Source organism: Ostrea edulis, chromosome 3, assembly GCF_947568905.1.
Source record: "Ostrea edulis chromosome 3, xbOstEdul1.1, whole genome shotgun sequence".
Classification (NCBI taxonomy): domain Eukaryota; kingdom Metazoa; phylum Mollusca; class Bivalvia; order Ostreida; family Ostreidae; genus Ostrea; species Ostrea edulis.
In genome coordinates, this window is record NC_079166.1 from 62,652,079 (window position 1) to 62,670,611 (window position 18,533).

At 36.1% G+C, this 18,533-nt stretch overlaps 1 protein-coding gene across 3 annotated transcripts in view; it reads right to left on the reverse strand.

Moving 5' to 3' along the window:
- Positions 1–2,896: 2,896 nt before the first annotated feature.
- LOC125674029 (uncharacterized) overlaps positions 2,897–18,533 on the reverse strand; it is a 39,936-nt gene continuing 24,299 nt past the window's right edge. For all 3 annotated transcript variants that reach the window (XM_048911023.2, XM_048911022.2, XM_048911032.2), the window contains 10 exons: positions 17,951–18,079; positions 13,961–14,084; positions 13,532–13,694; positions 11,698–11,774; positions 11,472–11,560; positions 11,027–11,161; positions 10,795–10,879; positions 7,607–7,726; positions 6,244–6,348; positions 2,897–5,000 (listed from right to left, as the gene is read on the reverse strand). In XM_048911023.2, coding sequence (XP_048766980.2) covers positions 4,926–5,000; positions 6,244–6,348; positions 7,607–7,726; positions 10,795–10,879; positions 11,027–11,161; positions 11,472–11,560; positions 11,698–11,774; positions 13,532–13,694; positions 13,961–14,084; positions 17,951–18,079 — 1,102 coding nt within the window. In that variant the 3' untranslated portion in view covers positions 2,897–4,925. The remainder of the gene's footprint in view (positions 5,001–6,243; positions 6,349–7,606; positions 7,727–10,794; positions 10,880–11,026; positions 11,162–11,471; positions 11,561–11,697; positions 11,775–13,531; positions 13,695–13,960; positions 14,085–17,950; positions 18,080–18,533) is intronic.

Here is an 18,533-nt window from a genome sequence, read left to right on the forward strand (position 1 = left end):
ATCAGATACCCGAAATATGTGTCCATTTTAGAATAAATTTAATATAGTTGTCTGTAATTTCAAGGACGTGCGTATTTGTGTTTACTTGCATGTATGCAGATGTCACAAAAAATGAAAAAGTTTTTCAATCGTTTTTGTCAAGAAGTATCACATCCTCATAACGAAAAATAAGTACCATAAATGTATACCTCGTCTTTTTAAATACTGTATTATTGTCTAGCCGGATAGCTCAGTGATTTATTATGTCTGACTGAAAAAAAAAACAAGTGTCGTAAAAAAAATCGTGGGTTCAAGTTTACCACATGTTTTATTTCCATTTTGTTCAAATTTAATTATCTCTATAAAATCTACCTGGTTTTACTAAACAAGGTAAAATTGAAAGTTTTCAATTTAAAAATAGCATTGTACACATCTACAAACATTCCCTTTAGAGAAGTGGACAGGCTTAGCCTACAATAGAGAAATGGACAGACTTAGCCTACAATAGAGGAGTGGACAGGCTTAGCCTACAATACAGAAGTGGACAGGCTTAGCCTATAATAGAGAAATGGACAGACTTAGCCTACAATAGAGAAGTGGACAGACTTAGCCTACAATAGAGAAATGACTAGCTTAGCCTACAATAGAGAAGTGGACAGATTTAGCCTACAATAGAGAAGTGGATAGGCTTAGCCTACAATAGAGGAGTGGACAGACTTAGCCTACAATAGAGAAATGGACAGACTTAGCCTACAATAGAGAAGTGGACAGGCTTAGCCTACAATAGAGAAGTGGACAGACTTAGCTTACAATAGAGAAGTGGACAGACTTAGCCTACAATAGAGAAATGACTAGCTTAGCCTACAATAGAGAAGTGGACAGGCTTAGCCTACAATAGAGAAGTGGACAAGCTTAGCCTACAATAGAGAAGTGGACAGACTTGGCCTACAATAGAGAAGTGGACAGGCTTAGCCGACAATAGAGAAGTGGACAGGCTTAGTCTACAATAGAGAAGTGGACAGGCTTAGCCAACAATAGAGAGGTGGACAGGCTTAACCGACAAAAGAATAGAGAAGTGGACAGACTAAGCCTACAATAGAGAAGTGGATAGGCTTAGCCTACAATAGAGGAGTGGACAGACTTAGTCTACAATAGAGAAGTGGACAAACTTAGCCTACAATAGAGAAGTGGACAGGCTTAGCCTACAATAGAGAAGTGAACAGACTTAGCTACAATAGAGAAGTGGATAGGCTTAGCCTACAATAGAGAAGTGGATAGGCTTAACCTACAATAGAGCAGTGGATAGACTTAGCCTACAATAGAAAAGTGGACAGACTTAGTCTACAATAGGAGTGGACAGACTTAGCCTACAATAGAGAAGTGGATAGGCTTAGCCTACAATATAGCAGTGGATAGGCTTAGCCTACAATAGAAAAGTGGACAGACTTAGCCTACAATAGAGAAGTGGACAGGCTTAGCCTACAATAGAGAAGTGGACAGACTTAGCTTACAATAGAGAAATGGACAGACTTAGCTTACAATAGAGAGGTGGACAGGCTTAGCCTACAACAGAGAAGTGGACAGGCTTAGCCGACAATAGAGAAATGGACAGACTTGGCCTACAATAGAGAAGTGGACAAGCTTAACCGACAAAAGAATAGAGAAGTGGACAGGCTTAACCGACAATAGAGAAGTGGACAGACTTGGCCTACAATAGAGAAGTGGACAGATTTGGCCTACAATAGAGAAGTGGACAGGCTTAACCGACAAAAGAATAGAGAAGTGGACAGACTTGGCCTACAATAGAGAAGTGGACAAGCTTAGCCGACAATAGAAAAGTGGACAGATTTAGCCTACAATAGAAAAGTGGATAGGTGTAGCCTCCAATTGAGAATTGGACATGTTAAACCTACAAGAGAATAGAGATGTGGACAGACTTGCCTAAAATAGAGAAGTGGACAGGCTTAGCCTACAATAGAGAAATGGACAGGTGTAGCCTAAAAGAGAATAGAGAAGTGGACAAACTTAGCCTACAATAGAGAAGTGGACAGGCTTAGTCTACAATAAAGAAGTGGACAGACTTAGCCAACAAGACAATATAGAAGTGGACAGACTTAGCCTACAAGAGAATAGAGAAGTGGACAGGCCTACCCTACAATAGAGAAGTGGACAGGCTTAGCCGACAATAGAGAAGTGGACAGGCTTAGCTAACAATAGAGAAATGGACAGACTTGGCCTACAATAGAGAAGTGGACAGACTTAGCCTACAAGAGAATAGAGAAGTGGACAGGCCTACCCTACAATAGAGAAGTGGACAGGCTTAGCCGACAATAGAGAAGTGGACAGACTTAGCCGACAATAGAGAAGTGGACAGGCTTAGCCGACAATAGAGAAGTGGACAGGCTTAGCCGACAATAGAGAAGTGGACAGGCTTAGCCGACAATAGAGAAGTGGACAGGCTTAGCCGACAATAGAGAAGTGGACAGGCTTAGCCTACAAGAGAATAGATACTGTGGCCTTTGACCTTGAAAACCAATAGGCATCTACCTCTCATCATGGTGATCAAATTTACCAATTTGCAATATCCTAGAGCTTATGGTCCAGTTTATATCCTGCCCACAATATTTTCCTACTAAGTGATACGACCTTCACCTTGGAAAATAATAGGCATCTTTCTCTCATCAAAATGATCAAATGTACCATGCTGCAATATCCTGGAGCTTATGGTTCGGTCTGTATCATGCCCACAAGATCCGGACAGATGGATAGACAGACGGACAACATCATACTATAATACATCCCGTCTTTGACTGACGTATAAAAATTAGTTGTCATATTGAAGTTTAAATAACTTACTTGCGAATAAATGTCATTGCAAATATTAGTTGGTTCACAATAAATACCCACAATCCAAAACAGAATGTCATATATGTTTATTTTTTATTTTTCAAAAGTATTCCCAAATGAACTCTATACAGTATAACGTTTCATTTTCCAGTGTGCATATACATTTTATTTCCAACGACAATGGATGTTTATCTACGCATTGTGAACTAAACACACATGTACATAAAGACACTGTCCTTGTATTTTGTTCATTTGGGGGGGGAGGGGGAGGGGGGGGGCTTCTTATATCAAACATTGATAAGCACCCTGTAGCCCTGCTGTATAGTAAAAACACATCTTACTGGGCTTCGTTTTAGGATCATATTATCATTAACATTTTATAAATTTTACAATAAAATGCAATCAAAGGCGCCGTACATTAAGTAAAACAATATTATACAGGTAAAAAATGTTAAAAATAATTAAGATAGAGTGAAATTAACTATTTAACTGCGACGCAGCCTATTGTGTATACTCCAGCGGAGTTGATGTCACTCAGGTATAATGATCGCATATCTACTCTTAGACTGATAACGATTATACATATACATAATGAAATAACAAAACACCACAGCAACACAGGTTAAAAATAAATAACACTTAAATGAGGATTTTAGGCTCCCTCGGAGAAAACAAGATAAATATTCTGTTCAGAAACACCTTATATGTACTAATAAATATTGAGGAAATAATAGAAGAATTCTCATTGATTAATAGAATTCTTGAAACAATAATTGACACAGTGAAATATATTTCATATACAATGTGTCGTACGTATAAAAAAAAATTATGGACGGAGTTATGCATTCACAAAATATCTCAAATAAAAATCCAATATAAAAATGAGATCACATTTTCAACTTTGCAAAAAGCAGAAGTTAAAAAAAAAAGTTCAAAATATTACATTAATTATCAATGATATTATAATTATGAAAACTTAATTACTACAAATTTGTCTGGAATGTTTGAATAAATTACTGCATAAAGATTTCTATGCATTATTTATTTCACTTGCTTGTAAAATTACTTCAAAATGAAATCTATATGGAATGTAATACTGTATAGATTGTGCATGTAGTTGAGGGTAAACAGTGAAAATTTTTACCCCAAAAAACAAAACCAGTATCAACCGAGGCCCAGCTGGGGTTGACAATTAATGGTCTTCTTGGGGTGAAAATTTTAAATGTTACCCTCAGTTACATGCAATATTTGATTTATAGTACTGAATGTCATGCCTTTATCAGATATATAAGTTAAACAAAGCAAAACAATGGGGTTTCTTTCAAATTGTGACATCATGATAGAAGCTAGGACGCAAAAACATAATGTCAAGCATAAACATTTCATAACACATTTCATATAACAAAATTGTGATCAAGGGAAATTACATCAGAATGGGAATACCTAACTTCTCATTAATTTTGTTATCTGCGACCGTTAATGTTGATTTTACGGTTGCAAATATTCGTTTTGCCATCTATCTATTGTGAATCGTACATGCACAATCTGTGCAAATGAGATACTTTTAATATCACCCATTAAGTAATGCTTCCCGTTGCTAAATATTAGCACGCCTGAGGGTGTGGTTTCCGAGGATAACAATATGCTTTTCCAAATGCTTTTAGACCTATTAGATTCCACTAAATTACATGAAAGAATAATAAAACAAAATACCCTGTGTTACAAATGATAATACTGCACAAATCCATAATGCAAGAGCTAATTACAAATGTGTGAAAGAAATGAAATTATATATGTAAATTAATGAAGATATTAGAGTCAGGAGATGTTGTGTTCTAAAAATATCAAAATATATTTTTGTCATTTGTCAACCAAACCTGACCGAAGTAACTATTGATTTACTATGTCCAGAACAAAAAAATGTAAAAATATCTGATGCAAAAAAGATTGTAAAGGGAATTAACTCTCCTATATCATACACTGAACAAAAAATTTTAAAAAAAAATAGAATAAATAACCAAAATTTGGATTCCGTGTATCCAGTTTGTGAACACATTATTGTACCTGCTTTATGTTAATAGTTTACATTCTCGTTAAAATCACATGACAGAGCACACGCGACTGTCCCTCTCCGGGTTCGAGAACTTCCTACCCTTCACTTTAGCGAGTTCACTCTGAAAGAATAAATGTATATAACTTTAGTCACAGGTTTCATTCACTTAAGAAATAAATTTCTATTTTGAAAATACATGAAGGTATGAACTGCATTAGCGTTCATGAAAAGTATGCTGGCCTGAAACGTTACAGTTCATACCCTCATGTATTTTTAAAAATGAAATTTATTCTTTAGATTTACATTCTACTTTCATTTCTGTTGGTCCAGGAATCTGCAGTTGTTAAAATAGACATCCTTTATTTATCAAGATTCATACTCAGTGTTCAAAATGGCAGTGCATTCATCATTACAATTTGTAAAGATACCAAAGGCAAATACAATGGATGTTAATATAGAAAAATATTTCACACGATCGCATACTTGACAAATTAAAGGTTATCATTATAAATATGAAAATAGGAAAGTTGAAATGAAAACCGTTAATGTGGAAATTTACAGACATATAGGATGTTACATTTCATAAAGAAATCAACACTGTGAAAACGTCACAGAAATATACAATGTGCCTCCCAAAAGGAAGGATTTTAGTTTGACTTCCAGTGATAAATTCCGTAGATACAGCACTACCGATAACCATTTATCTGTAGGGAGACAACCATTTACCTGTAGGGAGATAAACATTTACCTGTTGGGAGATAACCATTTACCTGTAGGGAGATAACCATTTACCTGTAGGGAGATAAACATTTACCTGTAAGGAGACAACCATTTACCTGTAGGGAGACAACCATTTACCTGTAGGGAGATAAACATTTACCTGTAAGGAGACAACCATTTACCTGTAGGGAGACAACCATTTACCTGTAGGGAGATAACCATTTATCTGTAGGGAGACAACCATTTACCTGTAGGGAGATAACCATTTATCTGTAGGGAGATAACCATTTACCTGTAGGGAGATAACCATTTATCTGTAGGGAGACAACCATTTACCTGTAGGGAGATAACCATTTACCTGTAAGGAGACAACCATTTATCTGTAGGGAGATAACCATTTACCTGTAAGGAGACAACCATTTACCTGTAAAGAGACAACCATTTACCTGTAGGGAGATAACCATTTACCTGTAGGGAGACAACCATTTACCTGTAAGGAGACAACCATTTACCTGTAGGGAGATAACCATTTACCTGTAAGGAGACAACCATTTACCTGTAAAGAGACAACCATTTACCTGTAGGGAGATAACCATTTACCTGTAGGGAGACAACCATTTACCTGTAGGGAGACAACCATTTACCTGTAGGGAGATGAGCAATTTCTGATTATCCTGAAGTTTGGAACAGTGTGACTGCAGTTCCTGTTTGAGCAAATGTATCTGACCCTCCAAATTCTTCTCTCTCTCCTACAAAGAAAATATAAATTCAAATTCTTCTCTCTCTCCTACAAAGAAACTATAAATTCAAATTCTTCTCTCTCTCCTACAAAGAAACTATAAATTCAAATTCTTCTCTCTCTCCTACAAAGAAAATCATTTCTCCTCTCTCTCTCTCCTACAAAGAAAATCAATTCATTGGGAAAATGTAAATCCTAATATCAAAGTTATCTCCCATTAAAATACACACCCCTCTGGATCCACCAATCTGTTGTAATCTATTACATAAATCATTGAGGAAATGAAGTCAATATCAAAACAATCTGTTTTATCTGAAATAACATTGTAAATATACTGATGATCGTGCGTATAAATGATAATAAATTATCACCCGCCAGACCCGGTTTTGTTTCGTGTGTGACAACCGGTGTAAACTGTTACAGTGATGTATTACATTAACACCGTTTTAATTCCGGAAAATACGCTATAAATGGGAAAATTTATAACTTTTACTTTTGTTATTTGTGCTTATAAATATACTTCTACATGTATATTGATTACAAGGTCCTTCGATAAGTCATATGCACATTCAATATGGCCGTGTTCAGGACTGTCATCAATTATGTCAAGCATACACATATAATTACAAATTACATAGATGTTTTTTTTTTCTTTACCCATTTTATTATTTTACTTATTATCTAGATGTATATTGTTCTGTGGGTATGAATATTTTGCAGATACATGTATGCATGTTCCCGAATGTCGACGACAGTACAATTAATTTATGAGAACATGCATTTATCAAGCTATTTCAATACCTTTACTATATAATATTTCTGGAAAAATGAAAAAAAATATAATAAATACATGATATTCAAAATGGATTATATCTATAGCTACAACAATGAATGATTTAAACGCTTTTGGTTTTACAGTCTAGCGAATACTACTAGTAGAAAAAGAGCGTCACTGACAATGCAGGTGTCGCGCAATGTTCCTGATGTTTATGATGTTCTCTATGCATTGTGACGTTATGTCATAAGACCCTTTTCTCATACACTTGCTCATATATTGACATGCACTTTAGAACCCCCCCCCCCCCCCCCTCCTAAAAAAATCAATAAATAAAAAATGAAGTAGAAATAACAAGAGTATTTATTTTGCTTATTTCACACAGCAGTTAAAATGAATACATTATTATGACTTTGCAATGAAGTCAAAAATATACTATGTAAATATGAAATGTTCAGGTTTTTTCGTTTATCACGTGGATTCCATTTCGTACCTGAGCCTTCCTCTCCAGTTCCCGTTTCTCCATCTCTCTCTGATATCTGTGTTCCTCCTCCATAATCCTCAGTCTCTCCTCAGCTTTCTTCTTCTCCTCCCGGGTAATCTCCAACTCATTCTGCCAAAATATCATGTACATCATTATCATCTCCAACTCATTCTGCCCAAAATATCATGTACATCATTATCATCTCCAACTCATTCTGCCCAAAATATCATGTACATCATTATCATCTCCAACTCATTCTGCCAAAATATCATGTACATCATTATCATCTCCAACTCATTCTGCCAAAATATCATGTACATCATTATCATCTCCAACTCATTCTGCCAAAATATCATGTACATCATTATCATCTCCAACTCATTCTGCCCAAAATATCATGTACATCATTATCATCTCCAACTCATTCTGCCAAAATATCATGTACATCATTATCATCTCCAACTCATTCTGCCAAAATATCATGTACATCATTATCATCTCCAACTCATTCTGCCAAAATATCATGTACATCATTATCATCTCCAACTCATTCTGCCCAAAATATCATGTACATCATTATCATCTCCAACTCATTCTGCCAAAATATCATGTACATCATTATCATCTCCAACTCATTCTGCCAAAATATCATGTACATCATTATCATCTCCAACTCATTCTGCCAAAATATCATGTACATCATTATCATCTCCAACTCATTCTGCCCAAAATATCATGTACATCATTATCATCTCCAACTCATTCTGCCCAAAATATCATGTACATCATTATCATCTCCAACTCATTCTGCCAAAATATCATGTACATCATTATCATCTCCAACTCATTCTGCCAAAATATCATGTACATCATTATCATCTCCAACTCATTCTGCCCAAAATATCATGTACATCATTATCATCTCCAACTCATTCTGCCCAAAATATCATGTACATCATTATCATCTCCAACTCATTCTGCCAAAATATCATGTACATCATTATCATCTCCAACTCATTCTGCCAAAATATCATGTACATCATTATCATCTCCAACTCATTCTGCCAAAATATCATGTACATCATTATCATCTCCAACTCATTCTGCCCAAAATATCATGTACATCATTATCATCTCCAACTCATTCTGCCCAAAATATCATGTACATCATTATCATCTCCAACTCATTCTGCCAAAATATCATGTACATCATTATCATCTCCAACTCATTCTGCCAAAATATCATGTACATCATTATCATCTCCAACTCATTCTGCCAAAATATCATGTACATCATTATCATCTCCAACTCATTCTGCCAAAATATCATGTACATCATTATCATCTCCAACTCATTCTGCCCAAAATATCATGTACATCATTATCATCTCCAACTCATTCTGCCCAAAATATCATGTACATCATTATCATCTCCAACTCATTCTGCCAAAATATCATGTACATCATTATCATCTCCAACTCATTCTGCCAAAATATCATGTACATCATTATCATCTCCAACTCATTCTGCCCAAATATCATGTACATCATTATCATCTCCAACTCATTCTGCCCAAAATATCATGTACATCATTATCATCTCCAACTCATTCTGCCAAAATATCATGTACATCATTATCATCTCCAACTCATTCTGCCCAAAATATCATGTACATCATTATCATCTCCAACTCATTCTGCCCAAAATATCATGTACATCATTATCATCTCCAACTCATTCTGCCCAAAATATCATGTACATCATTATCATCTCCAACTCATTCTGCCCAAAATATCATGTACATTATTATCATCTCCAACTCATTCTGCCCAAAATATCATGTACATCATTATCATCTCCAACTCATTCTGCCAAAATATCATGTACATCATTATCATCTCCAACTCATTCTGCCCAAAATATCATGTACATCATTATCATCTCCAACTCATTCTGCCAAAATATCATGTACATCATTATCATCTCCAACTCATTCTGCCCAAAATATCATGTACATCATTATCATCTCCAACTCATTCTGCCAAAATATCATGTACATCATTATCATCTCCAACTCATTCTGCCCAAAATATCATGTACATCATTATCATCTCCAACTCATTCTGCCAAAATATCATGTACATCATTATCATCTCCAACTCATTCTGCCCAAAATATCATGTACATCATTATCATCTCCAACTCATTCTGCCCAAAATATCATGTACATATCACCTCCAACTCATTCTGCCCAAAATATCATGTACATCATTATCATCTCCAACTCATTCTGCCAAAATATTATGTACATGTACATTATTATCATCTCCAACTCATTCTATCCAAAATATCCAAATTATCATGTACTTCATTATCTTGGAACAGATTCAAACTTTATTTTAAAAACTCTTCTCATAAAATCAATTAAGATCCATGTCCCAGTAAAACAGTTGAAATTTGCCTTTAACCGTGGTATAATTTTTTATTTCATTAAAATAAGGTTCACTATAACCCCATTCTATCAGGACAAAAACCATTACAGTAATAACATTATTATGATAGAGACAAATGGTATAAGTCAAATTGAAAATGTCAAGAAATTATATCTTAACAAATCAAAATGAAGACAAAATGTGTTTAATTTCTCAGTGAACAGTGCTAGACCTTCTTTTCCAACCCCTCCCCCACCCTCCCCTATCCCCACTACCACCACCACCCATCAACCCCTCCCCCACCCTCCCCTATCCCCACTACCACCACCACCATCCATCACCTCCCAACACCACCTCCCCCACCCTCCCCTATCCCCACTACTACCACCACCATCCATCACCACCTCCCCCACCCTCCCCTATCCCCACTACCACCACCACCACCACCATCCATCCATCACCTCCCATCACCCATCACAACCTCCCCCACCCTCCCCTATCCCCAGTACCACCACCACCATCCATCACCTCCCATCACCACCTTCCCCAAACAAAAAAAATCAAGGATAGAAACCTCCTTCGTGAAGTCAGAAGTTTCAATCTGCTGTACAGAACATGACCTTCTCTTCAAACACCCCTCCCCCATCCACCCCTCCCTTTCTATCACCCATTACAAAAAATCAAGGATAGGATTCTTCTCTATGAAGTTAGAAGAATCAATCCACTGATGCTATTTTTTAAGTTCACGCATCACTACCCCTTACCTGTAGTGCCTCTTGCTTCCTTTTAACGGTGACATCCGAGACAAAACCACGAGCAGCCAGCTTTTCTTTCCAAGACAAATCAGTTCTATATCAATAAAACAATACCATAACTACTTAAAACTGATGACATGTACAAAAACCAAACATCTAAAAGGAGAGAATCACTCAACAAAGAAATATTAAATTCTTTTCATTTTTGCTTTTCAAAAAGAAATAATCCATAATGACTGACCCTCTCGTCCTTGGTTGACCTTTGGCACGGGTCAGAGGTCGCTGGGGTCCAGGGGGTAGTTTATTTTGTGGCGGTTTCTTTGCAGTGGGTTGGGGACTCTTCCTAACTCCAGCGGTGTCACCAACCCTCTTACTCCTGTTGAATTAGGAAATCATAAAAGTTTGTTACTTACACACACAAAAGTTTGTTGATTACACATATCAAATGGCTAACATGTACAAAATGATACATATAAGATATTCTTCTGGGTTACAGCATTGTGCAAATACTCTTTTGTCTTTTAATTGATGTCGGAAATGTGAAAAATCAAACATGCCACAACTTGCACACAATTTTCTGCATTAACATTTATATTTCGGTATAAAACAACAAAGGGGATCAAATAAACTACATTTCAAATATTTTTCCATATTTGCAATTGGATTATAGAAACCTGAATTCTCACCCGTTATCGGTGGAGCAGTCAATCTCACTCTCTGTACTATTAGTAGATATCGACCGACGAGAAAAATCCTGGACCTTCACCAATTTGGACTACAGAAATATAGAACTGATATTAATGAAATGTTAACCAATTCATTACTACGTAAAATCCATGTCTCTTTAAAATGAATGAGAATTGGCCTGCTCCTTTCTTTTTGTAATGACTGAAGTTGCATAAACTGAGGTACCGTATTAGATGCAGTTGGAGTCTTGGCCTGGTCTTTGATCTTTTTGTCTCTTGGGCTAATTTCTATGATCCCCGGATCTGGAGACAAAATGCATGAAATCAAAATAATACTACAATGATACAAAAAACTAGGCCCATGACCATAATGCTTACCCAAGTCACTTATTTTACACATAAATGGATTTCACCTACTTTGGACTCCTTACTGGACTCTCACAGCAAGCTACATAAACCTCATTATCTCGAACTGAATGGGACCAAGAAAATTCTTTGAGATATCCAAGGATTCGGGATATCGAGGGTAAAATACTTAAAGGAAGTAAACATGAAAATGTGACAAAGGGTTTAGATTTGTCATTTTGATGTATATAATGAATTCTGAAAATCACCAAGATGTAGCTTTCTTCAGTAGGGAGATATTTTATAAAGATTAACTAATCTTTTCAATCATTGGGAGCTGCCATACTAAAAAAAATTATTCCCTCCCTGCTGGGTTATCTCTTAGCATCCACTAGAGGGCAGCACTGATGCTGACATCAGTAGGACACATTGTATGTATTATTGGCACATTGTAAGCATCAACGTTAAAATGTCATCATTTGATTTTAATGCGAGAGGAATTTTCCTTGATTGGTGTGCTTGTGGTAATTGTACAATGTAGCTATGTACATTCAAGGGGTGTCTTTGTTGTCATGAGTTTGAATATTTTGTGTCAGCTAGATTACATAGATATACACCTATAGTGCAGTTCTCTACATCCATATTTTAACACTGTGTGTCGAAGTCCTGTTATAAGTGATACAGCTTACATTTATCCATGGATTTATGTATCCAGAGAGGAAGGGTCTCAGAGGACCTGGATAACAACTTATTAAACAAGCAAGAAAAACACGAAAATGAAAAATACCTTCTGTATTCACATGTATTAATATCTTAACACAACATGGCATTTATGTGTAAACATTTCTAACACAGTAACAATTCTGTTGCAGACATGCTATCAAGATTTATGGCCTACAGGCAGTTTATCAACTAGGTCAAATGCGGTCAGCCTCTTGGGGGGGAAAATCAGAGTAGTTTTACCCTCATTAATTAAGGGAGCATTTCCTAAAGAGCACTGCAATTATGAAGGATTTCTTAAAACAAAAAACTCTGATACAGATTCTAAATATTAGTAAATAAGTAATTTGGAACCTTGAAACATACAGTGTTCTGAGTAAGTTCAGAAGTTGGAGGAGCTGGAAATATTTTGTGGGAGTGTTTTCTTCTTTTTCTTAATGCATTGTAATTATATTTGATATAGATTCTTTTTGCTCCAAAACCTTATCCATCAATTCTAATATGAATCCATAAACTTTTTCTGCTATATAACAGTGACCCAGTCAACAGCAATGTGTCTCATCTACGTCAGAGCACAGATGCATACTGGGAAATAATGGATGACCTCCATAAACCTTTAACTTAGAGTGTTTAATGTAAAATCTCGTAATAGAAACAAGCAAACTAGATTCAGGCCACACTATTCAGTTTCAGGAGGTCTTTTAAGTTTATTATGCAACAAATATTTTTTTCATGTTCACTTCCTTCAAAGAATAAGTGGTTGGGATTTCTGAATCACTTCGTTATATCAATGGTATTCAAGATTTCGGTTTAACGATTCGAGATACCAATTTAAGTTCAAGTATATCTAAATTTCAGAAATTGTAGTCCTGTTGTTCATTCAAAGTTTAAACATAAAAGCATTCCTCTGTAAGAATTTGGAACAACTAGGCGAAGAAAAATTCATTAGACTTTTAAAATACCTGAGCAACACCAAATGAACACTGGATACTTACTAGGAGCCAAGTCTTTGTTGATCTGGATATTAGACATTGAACTGTCAACAACTCTTCTATGTAATGCATCATCTGATTGGTCACTTGTGTCGTCTGCCTCATTGCCATCATCTTTGGACTCTTGTCCACTGAATCTAAACTCATTCCTTATCCAGGTTGGTACCTTACAAAGAATGAATACATTGTCAAGTAACATTTCATTCTTGATAAATTGTCTTTGAGCAAGCACAGCTTATCATGAGTGATGGAAATCGATGAAGAAAACACATTTGTCTTTCAGTTACTGAAAAATATTGCATCAGTGTGTAGATTTAGCATTTATGTCCATATCTATATTCACCGATTATGCACTTATGATACAGGAAGCGTTTTACAATGATTTTTCTACAAATGAATGAAGGCAGAAGGAAAATGTTTATATTTATGTACCGTGCCCTGCGTGTCGATTTCTGAAGCTTCTGATGAGTATTCGTCCCCGCCCTCTCTACTGGAGGCAGTGTACAGGGCCTGGGTCTCTGCTGGCACATTCAGTGTGTTACCACTGAATCGCTTCCTGTAAAACACAAAAAACATGATCACTGTCCAATCAAATGATTCAGTTCCATAGCAACCACACAAAACATACAATTACTGTCCAATCAAATGATTCAGTTCCATAGCAACCACACAAAACATACAATTACTGTCCAATCAAATGATTCAGTTCCATAGCAACCACACAAAACATACAATTACTGTCCAATCAAACAATTCAGTTCCACAGCAATCACACAAAACATGCAATTACTGTCCAAACACACAATTCAGTTCCATAGCAACCACACATTTATTGTCCAATCAAACAATTTAGGTACATAGCAACCACACAAAACATACAATTACTGTCCAATCAAACAATTCATTTCCATAGCAATCACCCAAAACATACAATTACTGTCCGAACAAACAATTCATTTCCATAGCAACCACACAAAACATACAATTACTGTCCAATTAAACAATTCAGTTCCATAGCAATCACACAAAACATGCAATTACTGTCCAAACACACAATTAGTTCCATAGCAACCACACATTTACTGTCCAATCAAACAATTCATTTCCATAGCAACCATATGAGCAGCATGTAATTCATACATGTATTATGTGCTTTATGATATTTTGTATTACATGTAATTTAGAAGGCTCCAGGAGAAAATACTAGTAGTGAAATGCATTAAACAGGTCACCATCTATTAATATATAAAGTATCATTATTATCATTATCAGTATTTCCATTATACATTACATCATAACAAGAGCATTTTTATGCCTCTGATAGGGTTTGAACTCAGCTCTCTGGCACACAAGTCCAGCACTTTACCAGTTAAGCTAAAGGGTTAATCCACAAGCCAGAGCTATTAGGAATTCCATTTCACTCACACTATCACACAATTACAGAGTGCAAACCACAGCCAAGCTCCTTATATCTAAACATAAAGCAGTCTTCCAGTCGAGGACTGACACGCCCACTACTGCTTTAACTAGCGTGATCAGCGTAAGCTCTATGTCGTGTTGAGCTAGCTCACGTGTACAGTAAAATAGTCAGGACAACAACTGCTGCATGCATGGTAGAAATCTACATGACTTTTGACCTATTGACCTGAAAATCATCAATAGAGGTCATCATCCATCAGTTATGTTAAACCTGGCTATGAAGTTTGAACACCGTTGAATATAGGGTGCTGTGTAGCAGTTATTATTCAGACATTTACCGACAGTTGTAAAGCAATGGGGAGAGGGGGTCATAAAAATATAAACTCCTTTGCAAAGGTGATCATCAACAAAACAAGAGGTCCATGGGCCACATCGCTCACCTGAGTTACCTTGGCCCATATTTAAAGATTTTCCCTATATATTCGCATGTAAAACTTTGATCCCTACTGTGGCCCCAACCTACTCCCGGGGGCCATGATTTTTACAAATTTGAATCTCCACTATATCAGGAAGCTTTCGTGTAAATGTAAAAAATTTTGGACTAACAGTTCTTGAGAAGATTTTAAAGATTTTCTCTATATATTTGTATGTAAAACTTTGATCCCCTATTGTGGCCTCATCCTACCACTGGGGGCCATGATTTCAGCAAACTTTAATCTGCACTATATCAGGAAGCTTCAATGTAAATGTAAACTTTTCTGGCCCAGTGATTCTTCATAAGATTTTTAATGATTTTCTCCTATATATTTGTATGTAAAACTTTGATCCCCTATTGTGGCCCCATCCTTTCCTCTGGGTGCATGATTTTAACAAACTTGAATCTGCATTATGTCTGGAAGCTTCAATGTAAATGTAAACTTTTCTGGCCCAGTGATTCTTCAGATGAAATTTTTAATGATTTTCTCTATATATTTGTATATGAAACTTTGATCCCCTATTGTGACTCCATCCTACCCCTGGGGGCCATGATTTTAACAAACTTCAATCTGCTTTCAGCTCAGGTGAGCTAAAAAGTAGGTAAATTAGATAGTGTTATCTTTAATATTTTTCCTTTTATTTTGATGGTGTGTGCAAAAACTTGATGAATCCAGTGGGGATCCGGTTTAGAATAGGTCCTCAGTACCCCTTGCTTGTTGTAAGAGGTGACTAAATGGGACGGTCCTTCCGACGAGACCTAGAAAACCAAGGCCCCATGTCACAGCATGTGTGGCACATTAAAGACCCCTCCCTGCTCAAAGACTGTAAGCGCCAAGGATAGTCCTAAATTTTGCAGTCCTTCACCGGCAATAGTGACATCTCTATATGAGTGAAAATTTTTCGAGAGTGACATTAAAGACCCAACTTTAAGTTAACACCCCCAAATTTTACCTGTGTTGCGATCAATGATAAGCCACTGGTCAATCAAACTTTTAACAATAGAGCTTAGGTTGATTGATGTTTGCAGAGACCATGGTCTACAGCTACATGAGAAAGATGTTTTGATAACAATCATGGCTAATGATGACCGGCAGTCTTCAGATCTCGAGGAAAGCCCCAGTATACCTGAGTTTTGATAACATTGACTCGCACCTAGAATATTTTAATTTCTAACGTCCCCTATACAATACAATTTATCATCGTATTTTCTCTCTCCATCTTTATACATGTATTATAGATTAAACAATCAGAAATCAAACAATAATAATAATAAAAAAATAAAAAAAACATAAGTTATTGGAATATTTTCTTTTAATGATTTATTGTGGCTTTATATTTATAAAAACATGAACAATTCTTTATTGGCGCAGCACATCAACATGTATAATGGTTATATTGCCCATGCGTAAAACTGTTACAGTAGTTAAAAAAAATGCTTCTGTTTGAGATACCACATGGATTATAAATTACACAATCAGAAATCAAACAATAGTAAAAAAGCATAAATAAGTTATTGAGATATTTCTATTTATAATTTATCAGGCTTTATATTTAGAGAGAGAGAGTTACTGAGATATTTCTATTTATAATTTATCACAGTTTTATATTTATAAAGAGAGAGAGAGAGAGAGAAATGTGAAAAACTGTAGCAATAATATAGATGAAATAATATGGCATGGCAATAGTGTTGCATACGTATGACAATAATTACTCATTTAGTCAATGATTGAGAGTAAGGGAGAGAGAGAAAGGGGGGGGGTTAGACTAGCTATGTGTCAGCTTCTGTTTGGGATACCATCGTTACACAAACACTACGTCCACAGAAACCCTAAAGAGAGAGAGAGGGGGGGGGGGGGTAGACTTCGTGTCAGCTTCTGTTTGGGATACCACCATTACGCATACACTACAGCTACAGAAACCCTACAGACGGCCCATATTGAGGGGTATCTTGATCATTCTTCATTTGGTTGTACATGTACACAGATCTACTTGGATTTATTCATTCTCTCGAAACATGGATATTTTACCTACTACACCCACGACACCGCAAACTCCCAGGACACCAGGAAGTGGCCGGAAACGCCGGGTAATATTATATTTAGGAAATTATTTATATACGATATATAACAATTTAATTAGAAGTTTTAAAAAGCAAAGGTTTAGAAATGGGCTAAACCTGTCATTTGCAATACATAAATATGACCAAGCATGTAGGTAGAAATTTTAATTATTTTTTTTGTTGCACAAATCAAGACACTAAGCATAATTTGTAATAACCTGAGAAATTTCCTGTGTATATCATAAAAATATACACAACAACCGATCTCTTGGTAAATTCCAGGTAAATAACATTGACCTTGGATAAGCTCCGCCCACATTCAGTGATTCATGGAGCAACCGTACGGTGTTTTTTTTTTTTTGGTCTTTAAACATGACGATAATCAATGGGCAGACATAATCCTGTGTAATGTACTATATAACATAACTCCCCACTGAAGAACAAGCTTGCTAAGTCTGTTGACCTACCTGATTCCAATCTTTTTACGTTTCTTTCGTCTCGGAGGCGGAGCTGTGGTCTCCATTTGAATGAATATATTTTCTCCATGGCAGAAAAAGCCACTGATGGCCAACATCTCATCTCCTGACTTAAGAATTCTACAAACAAGTCACTAATGGTTAACATCTCATCACCTGACTTCAGTATTCTACAAACAAGTTACCGATGTTAGTACATCATCACCTGATAAACAACCAGATGGAAATTCCTATAATTCTGTTGAAAAAAAATCATAAAGCAGTACAAAGTTCATTCATTTTCACCATCAACCCATACACTGACAACCCCAGTATAGTACATTGATACAAAACTCCCATTAATCTGGTCAATAATGCTTTTTCGTTGCTCTTTTCTGGACCTTTAGAAATCTCTATTAGGAAAGTGACGACTTTAAATACATCACAGATTCTGCTGTAGTTTTTGCATACAATCCATAAAATCAACAATGCATGCATATACAGCAAAACCTGTTTAAATGGACATGCTAGGGGGAAGGGGTGGGGGGGGGGGGGGAATTTTGTGTTGGATATTGGATTGCACAGTGACAATGCG